The sequence below is a fragment of the Harmonia axyridis genome, chromosome 1 (assembly GCF_914767665.1).
Source record: "Harmonia axyridis chromosome 1, icHarAxyr1.1, whole genome shotgun sequence".
Lineage (NCBI taxonomy): Eukaryota > Metazoa > Arthropoda > Insecta > Coleoptera > Coccinellidae > Harmonia > Harmonia axyridis.
Genome location: NC_059501.1, coordinates 3498275 through 3524867, shown reverse-complemented (window position 1 = coordinate 3524867; position 26593 = coordinate 3498275). Strand labels below are relative to the sequence as shown.

Sequence of the window (26593 nt, the reverse complement as noted above, 5' to 3'; positions counted from 1 at the left end):
CTATTCATCTAATGAAGAGAATATTAAAATGAATTGTAAAAGCATAAAATTTCTACTTCTACAGCAAAATATTAGCTTCGATATTCATGTAGCTTTGAAAATTTCATTCAGGCTTCGAAATGTAAACCGCGGGTTCGAACCCCGCCGCTTCACTTTCATGATATATTTTTTCCTTTCGAGTTAAGATTTTTTATGATATAAAAGGATGTAGTAAAGTAAACCATAGAGTGAAATACATATACATTTTTTTTCTACAGCATCCAAAATTACGAAAATTTTAAAGTATTCAACATTTATTTCCGAAAAGAATGCCGATAGATGTGGCACTATGCTTTATCGTCCTTACGCCTCAAAAATCAGCCCTGCACAATAATAATACAAGACTTTTTAAGTATTGTAAAAAATCTAATTTACGCATGCCCAGTTCAGCCTATAATCAAAAAAGCAAAAATTCCTATAGAAAATATTCCATAACAATATTAAATATAATATCCCAACGCGAGTACCCATATTTCATTAAAATCTATGACGTGAAATATTGAGATTCCGAGATTTCACGTTTGTGCATGTACATCACACCATTCATCTGAAGAAGCTGAATTTTGTATGGGACCATCTCCGGCCTAAACTGAATGCACATACTAAAATTCATCAAAATCAGGTAAGAAATGTAGAAGGTACGGCTGTTACACGGTTTTGCGGACACACAGACCGACAGACACCAAACAAAAGTTGTTTAGGATGGTCCAAATCGCATGTTTAGTGGATATCTGAACATAATTTGGTTTGTCTAAATCTGGAAAAATTTTAGAGATCATTTTCAACTCGACACAAGGGTAAAGTTATTAAAATCCCAGAATAAGTGTAAAAAAAAGAGAATGCTAGAGTATAATAATTTATTCTATTATATTCAGTTATTATAACACATAGAGCACTATTCCAATGAATAGGCAGTAAGGTTTGCGATGAGTAAAGCCAAACAATTCGGTGAAGGTTTTAATGGAACAATTGAACCAATTCTGTATCGTGTAAATTCAAAAAATAGTTATTATTGTTACAAGAATATATATCTTACATACCCCTGTATCTCACCAACATATTCATATAAGCAGATCTCTGTATAAATTCTGAGACTGCAAACAGACAAAAAAATAGTTGAAAAGAAGGTACTACAGATAGAGTTGGAAATGTTCTTCAATAAATTTCATTAAATTTGGAACAGCAGAGTTTTTGAATTTGAGTCAGTGGGCACAATTAGAATAAAATCAAAATTCTTAGAACTCATTTGAACTAAATCATAATTCCCTATTTCTTTCAAAGAACATCTGCAACAAAAAAAAATAATTCGGCACATAACCCATCTAATCAATAAATATCATATTATTTGGATACACTTTATAAATAAAACCCCGGGTAAGGAAAAACTGAATTTAAATGGTGTAAAAACAAAGACAATTAGGGGGGAAAATGTCTTGGCAAAATTTTGAAGCACATTATACAGTTTTTCTCAAATAATTAATATTAAATTTGAAACTCAATTCTTAGCGCTAATCAATGAAACTTTGTTCTACACAGGCTTTGACTCGTTTTTCATATTCTCTTCTGTTTTCTTTGTAAAGTTGTGCAGCCATAGAATTTGCTGGAGAATTAGGGTTGGGGTCACTTAACAAAGACTGAAAATTAAAAACAAAGGTGTGATTTTTTTGACAGACATCTTTCATAGATTACTCACTTGAATTGAAGTAAGTATTGCAGATACATCGTATGTGGGACTCCATCTATTTTGTAAAATATCTAAACAAATACCTCCATCCGCATAAACATTAGGATGGAACATATGACTGACAAATCGAACTGCAGGGGGTTTATTAGGATATTCTTCTGTGAATTCAATTGTGAGTTTGAAGGTTCCATCTTCAAAAGGGGTGTCATGAGGGCCAAAAATAACAGCATTCCAAATCATAATATTGTTGTCTGTAGGGGCTCCACTAACTCCTGTTGGGGGATCTTCTTGAAGCCTAAAATAACGGATGAATCGTCATACACAAAGATGAAGGTTGTTGGCCAGACAAAGGAATACCAGATACAAAGTGATTATATGAATAGCCTTTACGATGATTAGTAAAACTGATGACTACAAACCTCTTGAAATCTCTCATAAGGCGTCGTCTGGCGGGAGTAGACATTTTTAGACAATTTAATTGAAACTAGGTTAAGAAATGAAGTATCTTAATTTAATCGTTCGTTGTGAGAACACAAGAATTTGTAGCTATCTTCGAATTTATTCAATGTCTGATATACACAATAGAACTTGTGCTCTCATGACATACGGAGGAGGATGCAAGGCAACCAGCGAAAAGTCGACCAATAAACAAAAATAGCACTAGGCTCATATATTCTTTTCACTCATGAATGATGCAGAGGTTATTCTGTTAGGGGAATTTGGTGATGTTTCGATGGCCTTACGTCAGTTTTCTGGAACCTGTCAGAATCACAGAAACATGTTTTATCATCTTTTATCATTAAACTCTTTGGCCTGCAATAAGAATACTTATTCTTATAAGATTCAAAAGTGCTCTCATTTTATTTTCTCATTCAGGAGATGCATAAAACACTGTTTTCCTATATACAGATACAATTTAAAGAGTATAAATCTCGAATAACACAAAAAATATTATTTGTGAATGACATGGAATTGAATTCCAGGAATTCAATTCAAAAATCTTTTGTATATTGTTTAATTTTTTTTCAACTTTATTCTGAAATCTGAAGAAAAAATCAATATATACCTATCGATGGGATGATATTGAAGACAATAATTTTCTCCACACAGTTTTATGAAATTTCGAATAGTCGATTTGGAATTCGAAATAAATAACCGACAATTAAAGTATTATTACAGTTTAAATTAAATAAAGCATTTTTGTCTCCAATTGAACTTACCCTCGATTTTTTTTAATGCTTTCTTAAAGAATGGATAGGTATAAACTGGCAAAAATCGAAATAATGGTTTAAAAAACAAGGTTTAATCTTTTTTTGCGGTGAAAAGATATCAGGCATATTTTTTAACTTAATCTCAACCACTGAATTGTTATTTTCTACAATAAACAACTCCCCGATAAGTATTTCCGTTTTTCCTATCTTCTGTTCAATATAAAAGAACGAGGAAAATTCTAGACCGTCAATTCTTGTTTTTTCAGTGAGAATTGAGCATAAGGTGAGTTTCTACCTAGTTTTTTTCAAAGTCGATGCAAATTGAAAAATACACTGTTTAAATTTTATGATTTCTCGTTGAATTTTCCACTTTAAATTTTGGCCAAGACAAAAAATGAAATTAATTCAATTCAATTTTTATTCTTCCAATATCCCCTAATATTCATTTATGAATATAATAAACAAAAAAATGTTTTCAACCCTTCATAAGTTCCCAAATTCCTTTTGGGATATTTTAATAAATAATTCTGATTCAAAGTTTTCACAGAATGTCTTCAGGTACCAAGAAACACCTTTCCTTGCTTTTCGATAGACCCCAAGAACCTGTTTTTGTGGCTAAAGGTGATGAAAAGGTGGTATTTGATATACCAAACAATTATTTGGTAAGTGTACTCAAACCCTTCTCTATCTACCTGTCGAGGGATCGATTGTTTAGCAGTGGCGTAGGTGGCAGGGGGCAAAACATGATACACATTTGTTCGTGCTCCGAATCGTCTCAGACATTCTTTTTAATGTTGAAAAAGTTAAAAAATTCAGGAGATGAGACAAATTAAAGACCGAAAATAAAGAACTGTGGAGTGTTGTATTTTCATTACATAATATTAAAAATCTCAAAACTGACTAGGAATGAAATGTTCGAATCATTGAATAATCAAATTATTAATTTTATTTACTTAACGAATGTATTAAGATTGATGCTTTTTCATATTTCAAAATCTTTTTTCAATTTCCAGGCCGATAGATACAAGCCCATTGGCGTGCAACTGGCCAACAGATTCGGCGAAGACGCTGGTGAGAGAGTTTCGGTAAAACAGATATCGGTACCAAATCTGGGCGATATACTGGACTTGCCTCGTCACTCAAATTTTTCTCTCTTCGTCCCTAAACACAGGAGATTAGCTGGCAAACTGATCAACATCTTCATTGGAGTGAGGTCTGTTGACGACCTATTGTCCGTTGCTGTCTACTGTAGGGACAGGGTCAATCCTTACCTATTCAATTACTGTCTCTCTGTAGCCCTGCTGCACAGGGCGGACACTAAGGATGTGGACATTCCTTCTTTTATTCGGTCGTTTCCTGATAAGTTTGTGGACAGCCAGGTATTTGTCAGAGCTAGGGAAGAAAGTTCTATAGTTCCAGAAGGATCTAGGGTATGTATCACTCAGAATTCCCAGGGGTTCTCAACCAATTCATCAAAATCATAATTTTTTACTCACCTGTCTGTCTAACTGATGATAACCTCTATTATGCAACTTGACAGTTATTGTCAAAGTCCCATAACCTTAAAAATTACCTATCCTGACGTCTACTGTCAAAGACTATATTGGTGATAAATTTTCTGGTTTCTGAAATTGTCAGAATTTCTAAAACACGTCGTAGACAAGAACCAATATCACCTTCTATTGCCACAAGTCTAGTTGCGACAACTATGTAATACCATTTAGTATATTGATTTACTCCTTCTTGCTAACTGCTATGCTTTCTAGACCCCTATTGAGATTCCAAAGGATTACACTGCTTCAAATTTGGAAGATGAACATCGTCTGGCTTACTTCAGGGAAGACATCGGTATCAACCTTCACCATTGGCACTGGCATCTTGTCTATCCTTTTGAAGCTGCTATGGAGGTTGTCAATAAGAACAGAAGAGGGGAATTGTTCTACTATATGCATCAGCAAATAATAGCCAGGTAATTTCAACCTCATTGAACCTGAAGTGACCGGACCCTTGTTCACGGCATTTTTCAATTAGCGTTTGACGCACTTTTCAACAAAAAATTTGTAACCATCAGAATCCTAACTGAAGGGTGTTTTTTTTAGAGCTATAGAACTTTAAATTGCAATAAAACAACGATGGATTATTCGATTGACATGAATTTTATTTATCCGCAAGATAATCTTGTGGCATTACATTTTAAATATGATTTCTGGCATATGACCGCCACGGCTGGCTCGGATGTAGTCCAATCTGGACGTCCAATTTTCGATGACTTTTTCCAACATTTGTAGCCGTATATCGGCAATAACACGGCGAATGTTGTCTTCCAAATGGTCAAGGGTTTGTGGCTTATCCGCATAGACCAATGACTTTACATAGCCCCACATAAAGTAGTCTAGCGGTGTTGAATCACAAGATCTTGGAGGCCAATTCACAGGTCCAAAAAGTGAATTTAGGCGGTCACCAAACGTGTCTTTCAATAAATCGATTGTGGCACGAGCTGTGTGACATGTTGCGCAGTCTTGTTGGAACCAAAGCTCCTGGACATCCACCAGCTCATAAAGCGCACCAAACAGTCAGTTTTTCTGGATGTAACGTTGTTTCGACATACACTTGAGCATTAGCTTCACTCCAAATGCGGCAGTTTTGTTTGTTGACGTAGACATTCAACCAGAAGTGCGCTTCATCGCTAAACAAAATGAAATGTACGTAGTGCGCGATACGTATTCCGCACAGAACCATTATTTTCGAAATAAAATTGCACTATTTGCAAGCGTTGTTCAGGCGTGAGTATATTCATGATGAATTGCCAAACCAAACTGAGAATAAATCACTTGACAGCTGTTAAATCGGTCGCCATCTTGAATACTATTGCCAACTTAAAATTATATACCTCGAAAAAAAACACCCGTTACTTCAGCTTTAGAGTGCAGTACCAAGTCTAAAGAAAAGTCGAATTACTACAATTTATGTATTTTTTAAAGGTACAACTTTGAAAGACTTTGCAACAGCCTCAAAAGAGTGACACGGTTCTCTGATTGGAGAGCTCCAATAGCTGAGGGTTATTTCCCCAAAATGGACAGTTTGGTGGCCAGCAGGAGCTATCCATCGCGTGTGCACAACCAAACGATCTCTGACCTCAACAGAGAAACCGATCAAATAAGACAAGATATCGATGATTTAGTCAGATGGAGAGACAGAATCTTCTCAGCAATTCACGCAGGTTATGTTGAGAATGTTAGTAGATTCTTGTATAAAATTAACCTAACCTATCATAACCTGATTGTTTTTCAGGAACGTGGTGAAAGAGTGCAGCTGACCGAAAATGAAGGTATAGACATTTTGGGCAACATCCTCGAGTCTAGCATACTGTCTCCCAACAGGACCTTCTACGGCGATCTGCACAATATGGGACACATTTTCATTTCGTATATTCACGATCCTGATCATAGGCATCTGGTAAGCAGGAATTTACTCATCAATCGTTTTCTTAAAAATGCCTCCTTGCATGCAATGATACTATATATAATTATAAGATGAATCAAAATAAAAAAAAAACAACTATTTCTTACAAATAGAGACTCAACGACAGTCACTTCACTGACACTTATGACAGATATTCATAACTATAAATGTTTCATACATTCTCTTCTTTCAGGAAACTTTTGGAGTTATGGGGGATTCGGCTACTGCCATGAGGGATCCCATTTTCTACAGATGGCACGCTTACATTGACGATATATTCCAGGAATTCAAATCCACGCTTCCACGATATGAAGTTGGAGCTGTAAGTAGAATTATTAAAACTGGAAATGTCAACACCTTCAATTTTGAACGTCTTCGATATGAGACGCCATTCCTAAGCTTCTTGAATTGTAAAGATCGCAAAACACACTTAAGATGAATTTCCAAAGTGCCAAAAAGTTTTCAGGCGGCTCAAATGATTGATTTCCGGTACTATACTGTCTGAGCGAAAATTGATGTACCAAGGTCTTACCCCTGGGGAACCCCAGACCAACTATTATTATTATTTATTATTTGAACTGGGGTCGTTTTGGTTCGGTAAGCCTTCCGGGAACTGCGACCATGCAGATCTTTTGTTCTCTACCCTACTCATTCATAGAAACCCAGGGAGGTCGTCAACGACGTTAATAAAATTGACGACCTCCTTAGGGGCCTTGGCCGTTACCTCTCTGGTATCCAAAACCGGCTTACCCATGTGAATGGTTCTTAGTCCAGCCAGCTCCGGACACTTGCATATCAAATGATGTTTGTACCGACAGTGCCCCGTCAGCAGTCCCACCATCACCCGAAGCTCGGCTCGCGACAGCTTCAGGAGCTTTTTGGCGTAGGTAGGTGAAATCTTCACGAATTTCTTTGCCTGAACAAGTCTAGGAGTGTTAGTCCAGTGGATTGTCCTGCTGTTCAACTCCCATAGCTGGACCGAAGCTTTATATTGGTCTTTTCCTATCCCACAGAAAGGCTCAGGTCCAGCAGGTGTTAACCTTGATGCACTCTTTGTAAGCTCATCAGCTCTTTCATTTCCTTCAACCCCACAGTGCCCTGGTACCCATAGTAGAGTCACCTTATTTCCTCTGGCCAGTTGCTTTATGGTGTTACGGCACTCCCAAGTCAGCAGAGACCCCTGACAACACGATTCCAGTGATCTCAGCGTGGTTTGGCTGTCCGTGATGATGTAGATATGCGCCGCCTTGAGAGGTTCATTTTGAGACACTCCTGGGCGCATACATAAACAGACCAACTAAATCTTCCTTTCGTTTCAGCTGGACTACGATGGTGTTACAATCTCCGATTGCAGTATCCAAACCCAAGGCGCGCCCGCAAATACCATGAACACCTTCTGGCAACAGTCAGATGTCGACCTATCCAGAGGTATGGATTTCTCACCAAGAGGTCCAGTCTTTGTGAGATTCACTCACCTCCAGCACCAGCCCTTCACGTATACCATCAACGTCAATAACAGGGGAGGAAACAGGAGAGGTACCTGTAGGATATTCCTGGCTCCGAAATTCGATGAAAGGGGAAACCCCTGGAGGTACAGGGACCAGAGATTGATGTTCATAGAACTGGATAAGTTTCCGGTCAATTGTAAGTACAACAATATGGGATAGCGAGCACATTTTCGTGATCTGTCAATATTTGCCCAAAAGAGGAGGGACAAAAATAATGTGCGGTGTTGCTAGAACGATTGAATGTTTAGTAGATGTTAGGAATATTGAAATAGTTCCAACTTTCGTCGAAAGGAAGTAATGGGTGTTTTTTTTCGAGGTATATAACTTCAAGTTGGCATTACTGTTCAAGATGGCGACCAATTTAACAGCTGTCAAGTGATTTATTCTCAGTTTGGTTTGACAATTCATCATGAATCGACTCACGCCTGAACAACGCTTGCAAATAATGCAATTTTATTTCGAAAATAATGGTTCTGTGCGGAATACGTATCGCGCACTACGTCCATTTTAGCGATGAAGCGCACTTCTAGTTCAATGCCTACGTCAACAAACAAAACTGCCGCATTTGGAGTGAAGCTAATCCTCAAGTGTATGTCGAAACACCGTTACATCCAGAAAAACTGACTGTTTGGTGCACTTTATGGTCTGGTGGATTCATTGGGCCGTACTTCTTCAAAAACGATGATGGCCAGAACGTTACAGTCAATGGGGATCGGTATAGAGCCATGATTACTAACTTTTTCATTCCTGAATTGAACAACCATGATGTCCAGGAGCTGTGGTTCCAACAAGACGGCGCAACATGCCACACAGCTCGTGCCACAATCGATTTATTGAAAGACACGTTTGGTGACCGCCTAAATTCACTTTTTGGACCTGTGAATTGGCCTCCAAGATCTTGTGATTTAACACCGCTAGACTACTTTCTGTGGGGCTATGTAAAGTCATTGGTCTATGCGGATAAGCCACAAACCCTTGACCATTTGGAAGACAACATTTTGCCGTGTTATTGCCGATATACGGCCACAAATGTTGGAAAAAGTCATCCAAGGTATTGGACGTCCAGATTGGACTACATCCGAGTCAGCCGTGGCGGTGATATGCCAGAAATCATATTTAAAATTAAATGCCACAAGATTATCTTGCAGATAAATAAAATTCATGTCAATCGAATAATCCATCGTTGTTTTATTGCAATTTAAAGTTCTATAACTCTAAAAAAAACACCCTTTAGATGTTAGGAATATTACAATAGTTCCAACTTTCGTCGAAAGGAAGTACTCAATCAACGAGTCTTTTTTTAAGTGAAAAATCGGTGATTTTTAAGAAGAAATATCTCTAATTTCGTTTTAAACTGAGCAGTCACATGGTGGTGTTCCCTCTAAATTTGTTTTCGCTTTGAATGAGACTCTACTCGCAATAGGTTTGGCACAGGTCTAAAAAAATAGAGATAACTTAGCGAGCAAAAAAAATAAAATATTTTGAAAAAAATCTTCTTTGGATTATTATCATTCAATTGGAAGAGATTTCTTCAAATGCAATTATTTCGATTTTGATCGTAGTGAAACAAGGACAGAACACCATAAACCGTGCATCTACTCAATCTTCAGTGACAATACCGTTTGAACGCACCTTCAGGGATTTGGATACGAGTCGCCCACAGGGTGGAGAACAGTTGGCTCAGTTCAACTTTTGCGGGTGTGGATGGCCTCAACATATGCTGATACCAAAGGGTACACCGGAAGGAATGCCCTGTCAATTATTCGTGATGATATCTAATTATAACAACGATTCGGTAAGTTGAAATCTGTTCAAGTGTTTTGTGACCGATTATTTAATTATTTATTTTCTCACAGATCGATCAAAATATCGAAGGACCATGCAATGACGCATTTGTTTTCTGTGGAATCAAGGATAGGTTATATCCCGATAGAAGATCGATGGGTTATCCGTTTGACAGAGAACCAAGGGCTGGTGTTAACACTTTGCAGCAGTTTTTGACTCCCAACATGAGAGTGCAGGATGTCAGCATAAAATTTTCTAACAGGACATTAAGACCTCGCACCAACATGAACAACTAGAACACCTCTATAAACAACCTGGCCATTTTATGTTTCTACGTTATATTAATCATTTTTATGCTTTTTTGTTTTCTCTGCAATAATAAAGAAAATTTCATTACAAATTATGTTCTATTGAATCTACACTGCCTTTCAACCCGATATACCCTCCTCATAAATCGTTCGATGTTCAGGTCTCCCTCCCTCCAAAAGAAAATCCTGGCTACGCCGCTGGCGAAACTGTTTCTGCGTGAAATCGACATAGAATAACATATGTCTATGGTAAGAAGAGAAAAAGAAGAGGAATTGACATCAAAATTGTCACTTTTTGTTTTTAATTCAGTTCGACGTAATAAAGGAGTTCGTTCGGATAAAATGAACATTGCAAACGAAATAAAGTGTTTATTTTGTGTTTTTGGTGCTTGTAATTCCCTATACTATAATAGTCTCAAGTTGAAATTGGCGTAGAAACAGTAAAAACGTTCTCAAGTTGGTCCAGTTAAATTGTATTCGGTTTCATAATAATGGAGGAAACGAAAAAAGTAGAGCATTCCATACCAACGGAAATCCTGGATGACCTTCTTACCAGATTTCTCATAAACGTACCGGACTCTGCTAAGAAAGATCATGTGAGAATTTGCTTCCAGATCGAATTGGCTCATTGGTATTATTTGGATTTTTATGTCAGTAACGACAATAAGTTGAAAACTTGTACGATTAATGAGTTTGCAGCTCACGTATTTCAACACAGCCCCTTTCTGCAGAAGGAAGCAAATAGGTTGCCTGAAATCCTAGCTCAATGGAAACAATACAAGCAAACTGTTCCGACTTATGGAGCCATTTTATTATCTGAAGGACTCACTCATGTCTTATTAGTGAAAAGTTATTGGACCAAAACGACTTGGGGTTTTCCAAAAGGGAAAGTAAACGAGGAAGAAGATCCTGTACATTGTGCCATACGAGAAGTACTGGAAGAAACAGGCTTTGATATTACTTCTTATGTAGACCCAGATGATTGGTTTGAATCAGTAATCAACGATCAATTGGTTAGACTTTATATTATCAAGAATATACCTATGTCTACCAAGTTCCAACCTAGAACACGTTGTGAAATCAAATCTTGTGGTTGGTTCTCTATTGCGGATTTACCCACCAACAGGAAGGATCTCACTACAAAAATTAAATTGGGAGTAAATCCAAATGCTTTCTTCTTAATCATTCCCTTTATGAAGAAGTTGAGGCAATTGGCTAATGGAGCTTCTTCCAGCAAAAGGAGTCGAAAGAAGTCTAACAGTCTGAGTGATTGTGAAAATACAGCGTCTAAACATAAGAACAGACCAAGCACAAAAGTCGAGGAAGAAAAAGGTAAGAACAACAAAAAATGTGAACGAAAAAGTGTTCCTAAAAGGGAACTGTTCCCTAACTTGGCTGATAAGCTACCAGAATTGATTGGTGCTTCTTGTTGGGTCAATTTCAAGTTTGACCAAACTGCAATAATAGAATGTATTCCGTAAGAGGATGTACTCTGTATTTTGGTTGAACAAAAACCATCAAAATTTGTACAGTTCATATTGGTTCTGACCATTTTTATGTGTTTAATAGAATATATGTATTCTAGATCCTTTTATTTGTTATATATGTAACCAATTTGATTTGAAATTTTAGAAGGTCCTTAAAAATGTGAATTGAACCAAAAATGGTTTTGATTATTTTCAAATAAATATGAAAATTTTCATATACATCTGCTGATAGTTATGATCTTTTGAAAAATTTTTCCTGAAGTATGTTTTGCTGCAATAATTCTTTTATCTAATGAACTTACTAGCTTTCATTCAACTTTGCCAAAAAAATCCATAAAAATTTGAAGAACGTTGAAAATATAGTTTGTTTTAAACTTACCCACCTTAACATATCTTATGTTTGTTGTGGGACTATTAAAAGTCTTTTGTCTTTGTATTTTCTTGAAATGAACTAAAGTTTTGATTTACATCCAAGTTGGGATTTTTTTTCACATTTAGAAAAATTTTTTTTTTTTTGTTATATTACTTATAATGATAGATGTGACTGATAATAGCTTTAAACCTGACAATTTTCAATATCTCTCCAAGAACTCATTTGTTAAAAATTCTGGATGAGAATTGAAACAAGACAAACTTAGTGTTAACATGTCTTATGGGAACTGAAAAATTTGTCTTATTGGAAATGGAAAACCAAAATTGAAGAGAGGTAATTATTCATATCATTCGTTTACTCAATTCCAGTAAGAAAATAATATATATATACATGTGTTTGATTACTGATAATTTTCAATTTTTTGAAATATCTCTATATGATGAATTTCAAAAACTTGAAAACATATTTTTGTTTCTGATAAGAACTTATTGTGTGTTGAAACCTTGTATCCCAGTGTTTATATTAAGCAAATATATTTTTAGAAGATTATTTTTATATAATTAATTTTTTAATATTTTATCTGGATACTAGTCAATGCAAATCTTGTCTTTTTGTGAATTTGTTGAATTAAAATGACTACCCAAATTTGTAATATCGACATTTGATGTTCAGTATTATTATATCAGTCAATTGTAAGTCATCAAAAAATTATTAGAAACTATCAATTTGTTATGGATGTAAATAAAAATTCTATCAATTTAATTGCTGTTTTGTATTTCTTCCATATTTCCATATCAAATAAGGGATTTCCAAAAAAAAAAAAGTTTCTTGAATCGATTGTAGAGCATTGGTATAGATAAACCTTTTTTTCACGTGGCCACAAAGGAAAAAGTTTAAAGGTGTTAAATTACAAATTCTCTGTGGCCAATTGTAATCACCTCTTCGAGAAATAACACAATTAATTGTAATTACAATTAGTTTGTTGTTTGTGTGGCACTTTGCGCAGTTTTGTTGAAAATGAAAGTTGTCCATATCAATATCTTTTAATTCCGGCTATAGTAAATCATAGCCTACTACCCAAAAACGACAAAAAATCAACAGACCTGGGTTTCGTCAACATTATGGGCAACAACAATATTCTGAGTTGATCTTGAGTGACGCACACGTTTTCGATTCTTCATATCACTAACTTGTCCCAGCAACCCAAAAGTGCTTTAGTTTTGAAAATTGTGAGTGCAAAATTTTCATTATACTAGTGGTGAATTTTAACAATTTCAATGCACCGTTGAAGCGTACATAGTTCCATTTTAAGTATTAGAGCGTTGCTTCATTTGTCAAATGTGACAGCTTACTAGATAGCAGGCTGTTCAAAATGAAAACTCTCATTAATAAACTCTGTATTTTGAAAAATTGGCCTATAACGTGGAAAGTTTACATATTCATCGATATTTTCAATAAAATAGAAATCAAAAATACCGTCAAAATGATAATTACCCCATCATGACGTCATTGAGATGTTTTCTTATTGTTGATTTAACTATTTTTTTATGGAGATAATTTTGTTGGAAGCAATTCACTTATTATTCAATAATTTTTTTTTATTGAGATTATTACTTTGATTCATCACATTCTTGCTATAGTAATTTGAGGTTAGCATTTAATGTTGCAACCTTTATAAAAGACAAAATGTTTACTACAATTGACGTCATCCTAAGTTCACTCAGTTAATTCCACATCTAACAAAAATGAGTTATAAAAATATTTTTTAAATATTAAAAAACATAGTTTTTGTCAAAAGAATGAATATCATTCTCAGAACTTTGTCTATGAGAACGTGAATAGATGGTGAATTATTTTTATATTGTCAAAAAACTTTATTCACCTTTCTGATCAATATGTGCGAAATATATAATTAATTTCATACTTACCCTCTCAATCTTATGGATCAGTGAGTAGTTTCTCAAAAACATGAGAATCGGACATTTGAAATTTAGAAAACACCAATCACCTGTATTTAATTTTTTTTATTAAAAATTTCAACAAAAAAAATTGATTGCAATCAAAGGAAACAAATCGATCCTTTATGTGTGCAGTTCAGAACACGATTATCAGAAAATCAATAATACAATATTCACTCCATCGATTAAACCTCTTAATTTCTCATATACAGATAAATACAATAACAAAATAATGCACCGCATCAAAATATGAAGCCATTATTTCATATAAATCGATAAACAATGTATTAATTTAATAACTTTACAATTTTGTACAATTATAATATGTCATGAAGAACTATATATGTATAAATATTAACAAAAAAAAATGATATACGTGAAAAAACAATATCGTTATAGTAACTCCTCAACAGTAAAAAAATCACAATACCTACTAAAGTATTTGACAGTTCGACATAAACACAAAAAGCAGACTCTTGAGGTGATTGCGAAGAATTGAGAAATCGCTACCATCACTTTCTCCTCATCTCTCAATCTTCCACAGCTAGAGACCATCCTTTTCTATAGAGCTGCATCCATGGGATGCACTTAGTTATTCTAATTCGACCTTGGCTCGTTACAATCTGAATCTCATTCACAAGCTATCGCTACATTGAACCAAGAAAATCATCACCTTCAACTCCCATTTTCGATAAAAAGAATGTAATCAAGACAAGAGTGAGAAAGTTTTTACTCACGTTGAGGCGAAATAGATGAATCGGAATTCAAAAAGTCCCATATCAAAATGGTATCGTCATGCGAACTACTCACAATCTGGAACTCGTCAAACTGCAGACGGAATACCCTTCCGGTATGTTCCTGCACAAGAAAAAAATTGTCTGTTGAATAACCACTTGCGTTGCTTAGTTGGCAATGCTGGGTATGTCATCAGAAATTCTTAAGAAATGACGTGCGTCACCTTGAGGTTGTCATAGAATGTTTTGATTGACCTCTGATGACATTTCTTCAATTGCCAACATAAAAAGTTAACTATCACTATTTATGGCTAATGCCATAAACGAATTGAAGACTGATAATTGTCGTTTTATTTTCAAATTTATTAATATTAAAAAAACCATTAGTCTCAAGCTACATTGTCGACATTATTCACTTCTTATCATTGTTTTTCAAGGTTTTTAAATTATGTAGTAGTTAGTTTTTATAAGATTACTTAGAAGCATAAAAAAATGAGAAAAACAGTGACGTGAAGTTAAGAGCTTTTGACCGATCATTTATTCATTTGCAATTGCACTTTTCAGTCGGAAAAATCAACTGTAACTGCCGTTATAAAAAAAAAAAAAATAGGCAACTTACCACCAGAGTTCGTAAACAAAGAGAGCTGGTCGGTGCTCTAGGATCCAAAGCAGCCACGAGATCCCAAACCTTAATTTTTCCATCATAAGCTCCACTCACAATTCGTTTAGTGTCAAATCTGATACAACGGACCAACTCTTCATGTCCTTCCAATGTTCGCAGGCACACACCGCATTCGATGTCCCATAATCTAGAAAATCAAGCAATGACCTAAAAACCTACCTACTAACGGGTGTTTTTTTTCGAGGTATATAACTTTAAGTTGGCATTACTGTTCAAGATGGCGACCGATTTAACAGCTGTCAAGTGATTTATTCTCAGTTTGGTTTGGCAATTCATCATGAATAGACTCACGCCTGAACGCTTGCAAATAGTGCAATTTTATTTCGAAAATAATGGTTCTGTTCGGAATACGTATCGCGCACTACGTCCATTTTATTTTGTTTAGCGATGAAGCGCATTTGGAGTGAAGCTAATCCTCAAGTGTATGTCGAAACACCGTTACATCCAGAAAAACTGACTGTTTGGTGCGCTTTATGGGCTGGTGGAATCATTGGTCCGTACTTCTTCAAAAACGATGATGGCCAGAACGTTACAGTCAATGGTGATCGGTATAGAGCCATGATTACTAATTTTTTCATTCCTGAATTGAACAACCATGATGTCCAGGAGCTGTGGTTCCAACAAGACGGCGCAACATGTCACACAGCTCGTGCTACAATCGATTCATTGAAAGACACGTTTGGTGACCGCCTAATTTCACGTTTTGGACCTGTGAATTGGCCTCCAAGATCTTGTGATTTAACACCGCTAGACTACTTTCTGTGGGGCTATGTAAAGTCATTAGTCTATGCGGATAAGCCACAAACCCTTGACCATTTGGAAGACAACATTCGCCGTGTTATTGCCGATATACGGCCACAAATGTTGGAAAAAGTCATCGAAAATTGGACGTCCAGATTGGACTACATCCGAGCCAGCTGTGGCGGTCATATGCCAGAAATCATATTTAAAATGTAATGTCACAAGATTATCTTGCGGATAAATAAAATTCATGTCAATCGAATAATCCATCGTTGTTTTATTGCAATTTAAAGTTCTATAGCTCTAAAAAAAACACCCTATACATCGAATGCTGAACAATAATTATTTGAAGTGAATTAATCAAAATAAACGAAACTCGTTTTTATCCATTTTTCAAACAACAAATGTAGCATCACTTATTTAATAGTGAGGTGGTAATCGAAGGATAAAGAAAGAGTCGCCTGGAGATATAACGCTTTCTCCTCACGTGACGATCTTAACAAGTGGGGGGGAAAATTGAGTTAAAGAAACACTGTCGTCCCTTCAGAGAGTCACCAACTCACCTAATCGTGTTATCCGAACTGCCGCTCACAACCAAACGATCTCTGTACTGCAAACAGGCGATGCCCCGTTTGTGGCCAGTCAGAGTACGTACAAACTCACAAGTTGACGTATTCCAAACTTTTATAGTCCGATCACCACTAGCAGACACTATGTATTTCTCGTCGAAATCCACTACGTTCACGGCTGCTCTGTGTCCCACCAGAACGCGTCGCAGGTTGATCTCGGTCTGTGAGGTCATGTCCCAAACTGCAATGGAACGATCCTGCAAACAGAGACATAAGAATATAGGTTAGAATTAAAGCACCCGAGAACGAGCGAAGAGAGACCGAATTTCTTGAGGAACAAAAAGTTGAAAGGTCGGCATGCTTGTTTTAACAAGTTCATTTGACGTTTGCGGTTTGTTAGGTTAGGAATTGCACCGATGCTTTTGTTTGAAGATCTTTCAAGATGAAAATTGGATTCAGTGAACAGAAGTGGTCATGGTAACTTCTGATTCTTAATGAAAATCCATAGTTTGAGATGATAAATGATTCAAAGTGATTTCAATAAATAAAATAATTATTCAAAAAAAAAGTCATGGTGTAATAATGCAAGCCATCTGGGAAAAATGTAGCTAAGAAATTGATATGAAAATAGGCATGAAAAAGGCATACTGTAATAAGGGGTAAACAGGGACATGCATAGTCCTGCTGAAAAAGAACAGATAATAATAATAATAATAATGTTGTAATAATGCCAGTTATACAGGGTGATTCACCGGGATGGCCTAATAGACGTTTATGGAAAACTAAATCATAATTTTGAGCAGAAAATTTGCATATTGGGATTTGAAACAATGATTTTTCTCCCTAAAATATTTTCAGATCTCTACAACTTCCGGTTATACCGGAAACAGACTACTACTTCCTTATTTCAAATGGCACACCCAGTATATTATTGCATTTTCGATGGCAATTTCGGCAATATACCATACCTTGGGTAAAAATTCAACGGTTCATGAGTTATTGGGATTCTTATGAAAAAAAAGGTGGCGATGAGGACTCACATTTTTTGAATATTTCAGCAGAAAAAGCTTTTTCCAAAAAATTTTTTTCTTTTTTGATTCCGCAAATACGTAGAATTATAAGACTGTTTGCGGTTTGGGCCAAAAATGTACAGGGTGTTTATAAGAGGATCATGAACTTGGACAACTCAAATTCATCAAAACTCAAGATTTTCAAATTAGAACCTATATTTTTTATTGTTTCAGTCGATTCTATGTCCAAAAATAGTGGGGGTTACTTAAGCAAACCCTATGCCTAAAATGAATACTTCAAGAGTTATCGGGGAAGAACTTCAAATGAGGAAAAACCGCTATTTATAACTGTGTTAATAACTGTCTGTTACTTCCGGAAAACACAGAAAGAAACTAAAATTCGATGTTTGGTTAACTAAATTTTACATTTCATGAATTTTAATTAATTTTTCGTTGGGATTGTTGAGAAATCCATAAACCAATACAATTTTCAGTTACGAATAATTCATTACAATTCTTGATATGTCAAATTTAGTTATGAAAACATCGAATTTTAGTTTCTTTCTGTGTTTTTCGGAAATCGCAAACTACTCCACACAGTTATAAATAGCGGTCTTTCCTCATTTAAAGTTCTTCCTCGATAACTCATAAAGTATTCATTTTAGGTATAGGGTTCGCTTAAGTAACCCCCACTATTTTTGGACGTAGTATCGACTGAAATAATAAAAAATATAGGTTCTAATTTGAAAATCTTGAGTTTTGATGAATTTGAGTTGTCCAAGTTCATCATCCTCTTATAAACACCCTGTACATTTTTGGTCCAAGCCGAAAACAGTCTTATAATACTACGTATTTGCGGAATCGACAAAGAAAAAAATTTTTTTGGAAAAATCTCGTTCTGCGGCAATATTAAAAAAAATGTGAGTCTTCATCGCAACATTTTTTTCATGAGAATCCCAATAACACATGAACCGTTGAGTTTTTCTCAAGGTATGGCATATTGCCAAAATTGCCATCAAAAAAGCTATCTAATGATGCAATAATATACTGGGTGTGCCATTTGAAATAAGGAAGTAGAAGTCTGTTTCAGGTATAACCGGAAGTTGTAGAGATCTGAAAATATTTTAGGGAGAAAGATCACTGTCTCAAACCCCGATATGCAAATTTTCACCTCAAAATTATGATTAGTTTTCCATTAACGTCTAATAGGCCATCCCGGTGAATCACCCTGTATGAGATCAATATTTATCCAAGAGAAGAGGCATAAATTAAAAAAGGGGTTGTGAAACATGGATAACTACACAAAGGAGTAGGAGCAAATTACAGGCAATGGAAATGAAGCATATAACAAGATTGGATAGGTGGAAGAACGAGAATAGGAGAGAATTGAAGATGTCAATGAAGGATTATATAGGAGAAACAGATGGGATGGTGGGGGCACTTGATTAGAATGGAGGAAGAGAGGCCTGCAAGACAGATATGGTTGCGAAGGAAATCACGAGAAGAGGGAAGAACATAACAGAAGCTAGAGAGTTGACGGCAAACAGGAAAGACTGGAGAGAGTTTATTAAGTTTAAAACCTAATAGATTGATTATATATATATATATATATATATAATATGAAAATATAGAGGCTCAAACATTGAGAAATAAGATATTCGCTATACACTATCATAAGCAATCTAGGAAGAAACCTCACCTTAGAACACGTTACCATCATCCCGTTGTTAAACCTCAGATGCAACACCGCCTCACAGTGATGGATTAGCGAGTGCACCATCTGTCCCGAATGGACGTTCCACACCCTGACAGTCGAATCGCTCGAGCCGCTTATGATCACCTTGTCGTCGTACTGCAAGCAGAGCACCGAACCGGTGTGACCGGTCAGCACCTTGGTGCACTGGAGCGTGCTCCTGTCCCACAGCTTGATCGTGTTGTCCCTCAGGCCGGACACGATCTTCTGATCGTCGTACTGCAGGCAGTACACGCCCTTGCTGTTCTCCGACCGACAGTTTATCTTCTGCAGTATGTGCCTGCCGTTGCGCCAGTTGCTCTCGATCGTCTCGATGTCCTTGATGATCCTCGGGTACAGGGATCTGTAGAAGACGTGCGGTCTGTGGTGCTCCCCAGGTCTGGGTTTGAACAAGTACTGGATCCTTTGAAAAAAAAGGTCAAAGTTGAATTATTCCTTTAAAATACCGACTACTGACTATCGATTTAAAGGCACGTTTGTTATAGTCCGGGAGCCAGGTGCAAATTTGGTTGATTATTTCCTCTCTCGAGATACTTGGTGAGATGCATCAGATAATAGTAATAAAAAGCCTTGTGAACGTCAGCTACAACTTGGTTGGGGGGGAGATCGGCGGCAGCCCCCCAAACACGAAGAAAAAAAAATACATTCAGTCATTTCCTCCCAAATGAAAATTTGTCAAATTGTAGCTAACCCAATATCTAGACGAACAAATACAATCAGCTGGCTATAGCATGGTGGATTATACGTCAGCTGGTGCCTCAAACACGAAAAAAAAATTATATTTTCAATGACAGCTCTGACAGCGACTCTGATACTGAATCAGAGAGTGGAAGTAACTAAATATTATTGTGCAACATGTGGAGAAAGTCCTTTTCTCGCGAGTGTGGCACTCTCTGATTCATTATCAGAGTCGCTGTCAGAGCTGTCATTGAAAATATTTTTTTTTTTTCATGTTTGAGGCACCAGCTGACGTATAATCCACCATGCTATAGCCAGCTGATTGTATTTTTTCGTCTAGATATTGGGTTAGCTACAATTTGACAAATTTTCAGTTGGGAGGAAATGACTGAATTACTATTACCTGATGCATTCTACTAATTACCGTTTGAGAGGAACTTGGTCATGTATATCTGTTACTGGCTCCCGGACTATTATTGTTGGGTTGGCACACTTGGATATCTGTCATTATTACAATGCTGAAGGCTTTCATGGCCGGTTTGTTTAACAAAGTAAGAATTCTGGGCTTTTTAATTGTTTCGTATGTTACTAGATTGTAACTTGACACTGGAGTCCTCCGAAGTGAATATTAGTATATTGAGCCTATAGAAGAGAAGAAACACCAGTAGTTCATAGCGCCTGGTTACCAGCATTGGTTCACACTTAAACTAAACTTGTCAGAAGGGAAGGGAACGACCCAGATGGCCCAGCCTCCTCTGTACAATCACTGCATCCGGGACAGAATTGACATTCTTATTGAAGCGTCGAATTGCAATCTATGATCTAGAAATCTCTGAAGATACATGCCTCAGTGGTAGCGAAAAGTCAAGTGGGACCACAGCTAAAATCCCGGAATTTTCCAATTCTGTAGATCTGTCATTGGTGTCAATTTTCATGAACAAGAAGTTTTGGTGATAGGTAAATACGTGACAACCTCAGAATAATGAACATAGATAGAGGAAGCGTATGTCATTTTCAGTAAGCAAATTTTGTCCCCAACATGGACAATCAAATTTGACATGAAGCGCGCGTAAATGAAAACATGTCAGTGATACGATATTTCACTCAATTAGCGAGTTTCTCCACAAAGAACGCACTTCTTACGTCTCATAGTGTATCAATGTTTCATATTAACTCAAAATATATTGAGATAAATACCTAAATATATCAGAAATTCAAAAAACAAACTTCAAGCGTGAAACAACCGATGACACTAGGAGAGCAAAAGTTGCCAAACCTAGGATTTCAGCAGGTAGATACAGAAAATATTAAATATTCTGCTTATAATAAATTCGACAATTAGGAAAAATATCGTATTCCAAATATTCAAATTTGCATATTTAATAGGGAATCACTCAAATAAATATATTTCATTCAATATAATATACATTCATAACGATTCAGTAAAATTGTGGATTTGAAAATATTTCACAATCCGACAACATAATCTAACCATGTTGGGGACATGTAAAAATTGCATATACTTCCTCTATCTATGTTTATTACTCTATGGTGACAACAGAAGAGTTCTTATTTGACATTTGTGATAAACCTTATTAGTCTTATTAATACAAATATTGTATGAAGATTATGTAGAACAAACAAAAAATTTAAATTTTTTCTCGTATTATTACGTTAGATACATTACTTGAGGTGATTATATCAGTGGAGAAGATCAGTAATTCTTCAAAGCTTAAAAAAATAAGAATAACGGAATTTCGTTAATTTAACAATTACCTGCTCCAAATACTTGGACACTTTATTAAAAAAAAAAAGACCACTGAATTATAATAACATATGACTACAATATTATAACTAAATTTGATGTAGTTTCATCTACAACTCCAAGGAATATAGAAAATAGTAGGATTCAACTAAAATATCAAAAATAGTGGATTCAACAAATATATCAAAAAAAAGCAAGATTCAACCAAAAATAACAGTTAATAATAACCAATTACAAAAGAGGGAAGATTCGATATTGAGACTTGAGAATCATTTTCGCAAAGATCATCTTATGTGATCTTATTTATGAAAGGGTTTGACATTTACACCTCAAATAATTGTCACTAATGACAGACATCCAGAAATGCCAACACAAGAATATCAAATCCACTATTCAAACCCTTATGGTGACTTACCATTGTCTTCTCTCTGCCAAACCTCGCCAAAGCGTGTCTGTCCTTACTTTTCGTTCAATGAGCTTCTTCCACAGCATTCCTTCGGATATTACCCGATGCCACTCTTTGCAAACGACTTCTGCGTTTTTCAGACTGTCTGCATCTAAGTAGGATAGTATGTTTTCGGCCACGTGATCCAGACCCTTCTCTGCAAGGGACCAAAGGAGTAACTAAGGATATCTACATACAGGCTGAGTCTCGAAGTTGTACATTACATTTACCGATCCTCTCATCAAATAAAATGCTTGTTTCATTTACAATTTTTCCCAATTCGGCTCAGGTGAAAAGATATATGTTGTTAAAGTTCCAGAAACATAATTTGTTTTTCCTTTGTAACTTTCAAATGATCTTTCAGAATGAAATTAATTTTAGTGCGAATTTTTTCTAACTAAGAGACATATATAATTTATCTGATCCAAACTGTACTCAATTAGCGTGAATGAAGCAATTAGAGATAACCGAAGTCACTCTTAGAATGCTCAATGATTTAATAAATTCAAGATTTCAAGGGTGAAAAATTCGAAAAATACACCTTAATTATGGAGCAAGAAAATGCCCTTAACACAGCTAAGGCAATGTTGCCCCGCTTCTTTTGTATATTCAAAGTAATTTGAAAAAAAAAATTTTTGCTTTTTATCAGGAACCCAAGTAAAATTTTATGACTCATCCTATATATTGTAATAACAGCAAAAAATCCTTTTTATTTCACTTAGAACATTTTGAAAGAAATTACTCTTTGGTAAAGTAAACATATGGTGGATTTCATAGTTTTCCACAAATAATTTCTTGAACACAGGAAAAGCGTTTTTTGATTGATAGAATATTCGACAGATATATTAAATTATTCAGTAATGTTCATCAAGACCAGAGAAAGTGGATATTCTTAATCTGCATGAATATTAAGAAAAAAAATCGCAATCAAAAAAGTTAAATTCAAAGAGGCCACCAAAATGCCATTTCACGCAACATGCCATCAGTGACGTCACTTGGAAGTATAAATATACAAGAGCAAGTATCATATACAAAAGCTTTTAGATTCAACCATTTTCAAGATCATTTCATTATAAATAATAAACTTATTATTACTAGTACCAAATTGTAAATATAATTTTGATTCACTACATTCTCACTCTAGCAATCTGTTCTGAGTTAGAATTCAATGTTGATTCAAATGCCACAAAATTTCAATGACCTTTCCTATAGATAAAAATGTTTATTCAGACTTGCAAAAAAAATTATATATACTATGGTAGAAAGTGTTGAAAAAAAAGGAATGACACAGGGGTTTACTTCAAATTGACGTCATCGTAATGTTCTAAAGGTTTTTTTTTTTCAATGAAATTAAAAAACTCACTTGGCAATAAGGAAATGAAGTCACGTTGTAGCATTGGCTTGAGATAGGAATTTATATGGCCATGTTGGTAGTGACACATCCTAGCCAACAGATTTTCCACAAATTCCACCTGATCAGTCTCGTTCCATTTTTCAAACATCTTCAAACAAGCCTCACGCTCGACCGTGATCTCTTTTTTTCTGGCAGTATCATAGGGCTGTAAAACAGTCATTGGGTACTGAAAAAAATCAATCCGAGATCAAGGAATTTGCCAAGGAAAAATTCAAATGATAACATGTGCAATTCTTACATAGTTAAAATTATTAGCAATAAGAAATTTCGAATGTTTTAGCAAAGGTATCATTTTACAATTCTTATACAACAATAATTGCTTTGAAAAAAACTCGTGTGACAAACTCTATTTCATCATAACTGCTAATCATAATGACTTTTTGATGAGACATCTGATTACATACCTACTTAGCTTGTTTCAAAAAAATAACTATTCCCCTATAAGAAAACTGACTAAAAATTTGAAAGAAACAACATCACAATCAATGAAATTTCAATAGATTTTAAATGATTCAGAATAAATTAAACTTTTGCATATTTCAAACAAAACTGCGAATTTCATTAATTAAAATTCGCAAATAAACAAAGAAACGAAGTTCTTGTGTATATACAGTTACCATAACAGTTAATCATCAAATTGGAAATTAAATTTCATTCTCTTACACAATTGTTGCAAGCATTAATTAATACAAAACACTACAATAATTTCATCATTTCTTGTACCAAGCACTGAATAATGAAACCTATTATGAAAATTTCATTGATTATTTCTTTTATTTTGAAACGTTATTAAGAAATACTGCTCAAGTCATTATTACCTAGGTCACTAGAATCTTTAATGAGAAAAGAAAACAATGAATCTCAAATACATTTTAATGGATTCATAAATTGATGTAACCAGGAGAAATTCACTAAAAAACAGGAATGTAATACATTTTTTAAATTGAATTTATTGAAACTAATTGTCCCACGAAGTATTTACTAACATGAAAAAGTAATTGTAAATATGTATAACAATTCATCACAGTAGTGAAGTATATATGTCCACCTACATCTTTGAATTTCAGCGGACAAGGAAATCAAATCATCAAAAGAAGCCATATGGCGTTTTTCAAAGAAATTACCTGGTTGTTAGTTGAATCTTCTATTTTATCCGTTTCCATTTTCAGCATTTTTCCAACTAAAATCGAAAACTAGTAACAAGATAGTAATTTCTCGTAATCACAAAATATGGAGTTTACAAGGAATTAGATTTCATTCACTAGACACTGGACACATACCAGCCAGACAGAAGCTGGAAGTGCGATTTTAAATGTTGAAAAAACATCAACTTGATCATTAAATTATGGGGACCTTTCACGCGATTTTGTTTGTTTCATATACTTCGTTATTTTGATGAGGAACTTGAATTACGGAAAGAAAAGAAGGGCTTGATTAGTTAGTATGGCGATGACGAGCACAGCCACTGACGCACGCGTACACTTGATTAACTTGAAAGTCAAATTGACAACTGAAGATGCGTTCCACATTCCCCTTCTAATTGAAATGAAAAAATTTCTTTGTATACAATTAAATTACAAATTTTGATTCAAAACAAATATTTTAGCATTGAGCACTCACTTCGAAAGAAATTTTCGGTAGTTAAATGGTACCTTGCCGTATCCAACATATTTTATGAGGAAGTAGGAATTACACCAGCATTTCAATTATTGATTGGAAAATGTAATTCTAAATGAAATATTTCTGTGAACAGTAAAACTATTTTGATTTGAAACTATAAAATAACATTTATTACCATACTTCGAAAGACGTTTTCGGTATTGAAATTAAACCTTGGCGTATCCACCATATCTTAGTAGGGAGTGGAATTATACCAAAATCTTAAATTTTTCTGAATTGTTGATCAAAGAATAATCCCATATTAAATATTTACTGTATACAATTAAGCTATTACAGGAAACAATAAAGTTTCGATTTCAATTATACTAAAAAATACTCTGAAATTGAAACAAAGTTTTTGAGGTCAATTTATTCCTTTGATGAAATTTATATGAGGGCCAAATTGAAAGCCCAGTTGAGGTAAAAATCCTGAAAAAACGGATAATTTAAGTTGATGCAACTTAATATATTTTCCTCAATCCTCGACAGATTTCAATGTGGTTTGATACTCTAGGTTCAAAATGGTCAGGTAATGATCGAATGATTTTTTTAAAAGTTGAACTTAGCGTAATGAAGAATATTTGAAAAAACTTGAAAATTTCGAAACGAAGATAATTTAATTATTGACAAATAAAACTTTCAAAATGAAATTCTAGTATGACTTTTATACTGTTGATATAAGTAATTTTTCAGTTTCCCAAAAAATGTTTAATTAAGAAAAACTCATTTCAAGTTTTCAAATTTTGTATAGAAAAAGTCGATACAGTAATTTCACTAAGTTTTTCATTCTTCAATATTTTTTTTGAGAATTCTTAATACCTTTCATACCAAAATTTACCTAGTTTTTGGTAAAGAAGCTGTTTCGAGAAATTTGGCTATTAAGTTATTGCGTTTTTGTTTGAAAAATGTTAACTGAAAATTTCAGAGTCAGTTGAACAGTTATAAATAATAACCCAAAATCAAATTGAAGAGACGAATCTTTCCTGATTAAAATTTTTTAATGTCATTATGTTTATAAGAGTAAAAATTTTTCAACAGATACCAATTTATAAATTATGATTTCCAGGAAAGAGAAGAAACATAGTAATTCAGACTACTTCAGGCTGCTCAAAAATGTAATTGTTCTTTCTGGATTCAACAGCCTCTGGCACAAAGATAGCTGGAAAGGCAAAATGATACAAATATACTGTAGAATAGCTGCGGCCATTTTCTTTGGAAAATTGATCCTTTTGAACCTTTACTCCATCGAGGTATTCAGAGATGTAAGGAAGAACTGGAGGGAAATAGCATTCTTCCTAGCCAGCACCTTGACAATAGACACCACAGTT

At 34.9% G+C, this 26593-nt stretch overlaps 4 protein-coding genes across 11 annotated transcripts; 2 read left to right on the top strand and 2 right to left on the bottom strand.

Annotated features, from left to right (window-relative positions):
• Nucleotides 1-882: 882 nt before the first annotated feature.
• LOC123683386 (ubiquitin-conjugating enzyme E2-17 kDa) lies at nucleotides 883-2450 on the bottom strand. Its single transcript, XM_045622401.1, has 3 exons — nucleotides 2143-2450; nucleotides 1733-2018; nucleotides 883-1673 (listed from the first exon to the last, which is right to left on the bottom strand). The coding sequence occupies exons 1-3, from the start codon at nucleotides 2184-2186 to the stop codon at nucleotides 1548-1550; spliced, it is 456 nt and encodes a 151-aa protein (XP_045478357.1). The 5' UTR covers nucleotides 2187-2450; the 3' UTR covers nucleotides 883-1547.
• Nucleotides 2451-3093: 643 nt separating this feature from the next.
• On the top strand, nucleotides 3094-10089 carry LOC123683330 (phenoloxidase 1-like). 3 transcript variants are annotated; one of them, XM_045622322.1, is made up of 10 exons: nucleotides 3097-3217; nucleotides 3482-3596; nucleotides 3948-4364; nucleotides 4701-4903; nucleotides 5916-6168; nucleotides 6226-6390; nucleotides 6590-6718; nucleotides 7716-8040; nucleotides 9467-9699; nucleotides 9761-10089. In XM_045622322.1, the coding sequence occupies exons 2-10, from the start codon at nucleotides 3483-3485 to the stop codon at nucleotides 9983-9985; spliced, it is 2064 nt and encodes a 687-aa protein (XP_045478278.1). In that variant the 5' UTR covers nucleotides 3097-3217; nucleotide 3482; the 3' UTR covers nucleotides 9986-10089. The 3 variants fall into 3 exon arrangements, with proteins under 3 accessions (XP_045478262.1, XP_045478278.1, XP_045478269.1); XM_045622306.1 differs by having other exon boundaries at nucleotides 3094-3217; nucleotides 5916-6390; XM_045622313.1 differs by having other exon boundaries at nucleotides 3200-3217; nucleotides 3473-3596; nucleotides 5916-6390.
• A 200-nt stretch (nucleotides 10090-10289) lies between these two features.
• Nucleotides 10290-12619, top strand: LOC123683378 (m7GpppN-mRNA hydrolase). Its single transcript, XM_045622389.1, has one exon. The coding sequence runs from the start codon at nucleotides 10489-10491 to the stop codon at nucleotides 11476-11478; it is 990 nt and encodes a 329-aa protein (XP_045478345.1). The 5' UTR covers nucleotides 10290-10488; the 3' UTR covers nucleotides 11479-12619.
• Nucleotides 12620-13866: 1247 nt separating this feature from the next.
• Nucleotides 13867-25081, bottom strand: LOC123683345 (beta-TrCP). Of its 6 annotated transcripts, none has more exons than XM_045622376.1 (9): nucleotides 24887-25081; nucleotides 24731-24786; nucleotides 23556-23751; nucleotides 22163-22349; nucleotides 19251-19707; nucleotides 16536-16798; nucleotides 15169-15358; nucleotides 14553-14673; nucleotides 13867-14462 (listed from the first exon to the last, which is right to left on the bottom strand). In XM_045622376.1, exons 2-9 carry the CDS (start codon nucleotides 24776-24778, stop codon nucleotides 14446-14448), a joined length of 1479 nt encoding a protein of 492 aa, XP_045478332.1. In that variant the 5' UTR covers nucleotides 24779-24786; nucleotides 24887-25081; the 3' UTR covers nucleotides 13867-14445. The 6 variants fall into 6 exon arrangements, with proteins under 6 accessions (XP_045478332.1, XP_045478308.1, XP_045478323.1 ...); XM_045622352.1 differs by having other exon boundaries at nucleotides 23556-23772; nucleotides 24887-25080; XM_045622367.1 differs by having other exon boundaries at nucleotides 24731-25081.
• Between the last annotated feature and the right edge of the window lie 1512 nt (nucleotides 25082-26593).

Excerpts from the sequence above, each read along its gene's own strand:
- LOC123683386 (XM_045622401.1), bottom strand. The coding sequence starts at position 2,186 with ATGTCTACTCCCGCCAGACGACGCCTTATGAGAGATTTCAAGAG. Across the intron at positions 2,019-2,142 it reads CTTATGAGAGATTTCAAGAG|GCTTCAAGAAGATCCCCCAA; the intron begins GTTTGTAGTCAT and ends CCGTTATTTTAG. Across the intron at positions 1,674-1,732 it reads CAATACTTACTTCAATTCAA|TCTTTGTTAAGTGACCCCAA; the intron begins GTGAGTAATCTA and ends TTTAATTTTCAG.
- LOC123683330 (XM_045622306.1), top strand. The coding sequence starts at position 3,483 with ATGTCTTCAGGTACCAAGAAACACCTTTCCTTGCTTTTCGATAGACCC. Across the intron at positions 4,365-4,700 it reads TAGTTCCAGAAGGATCTAGG|ACCCCTATTGAGATTCCAAA; the intron begins GTATGTATCACT and ends TATGCTTTCTAG. Across the intron at positions 4,904-5,915 it reads CATCAGCAAATAATAGCCAG|GTACAACTTTGAAAGACTTT; the intron begins GTAATTTCAACC and ends TATTTTTTAAAG.
- LOC123683378 (XM_045622389.1), top strand. The coding sequence starts at position 10,489 with ATGGAGGAAACGAAAAAAGTAGAGCATTCCATACCAACGGAAATCCTG.
- LOC123683345 (XM_045622336.1), bottom strand. The coding sequence starts at position 23,898 with ATGATACCTTTGCTAAAACATTCGAAATTTCTTATTGCTAATAATTTT. Across the intron at positions 23,773-23,844 it reads TTGCTAATAATTTTAACTAT|TACCCAATGACTGTTTTACA; the intron begins GTAAGAATTGCA and ends GATTTTTTTCAG. Across the intron at positions 22,350-23,555 it reads CTTCATTTCCTTATTGCCAA|AGAAGGGTCTGGATCACGTG; the intron begins GTGAGTTTTTTA and ends GGTCCCTTGCAG.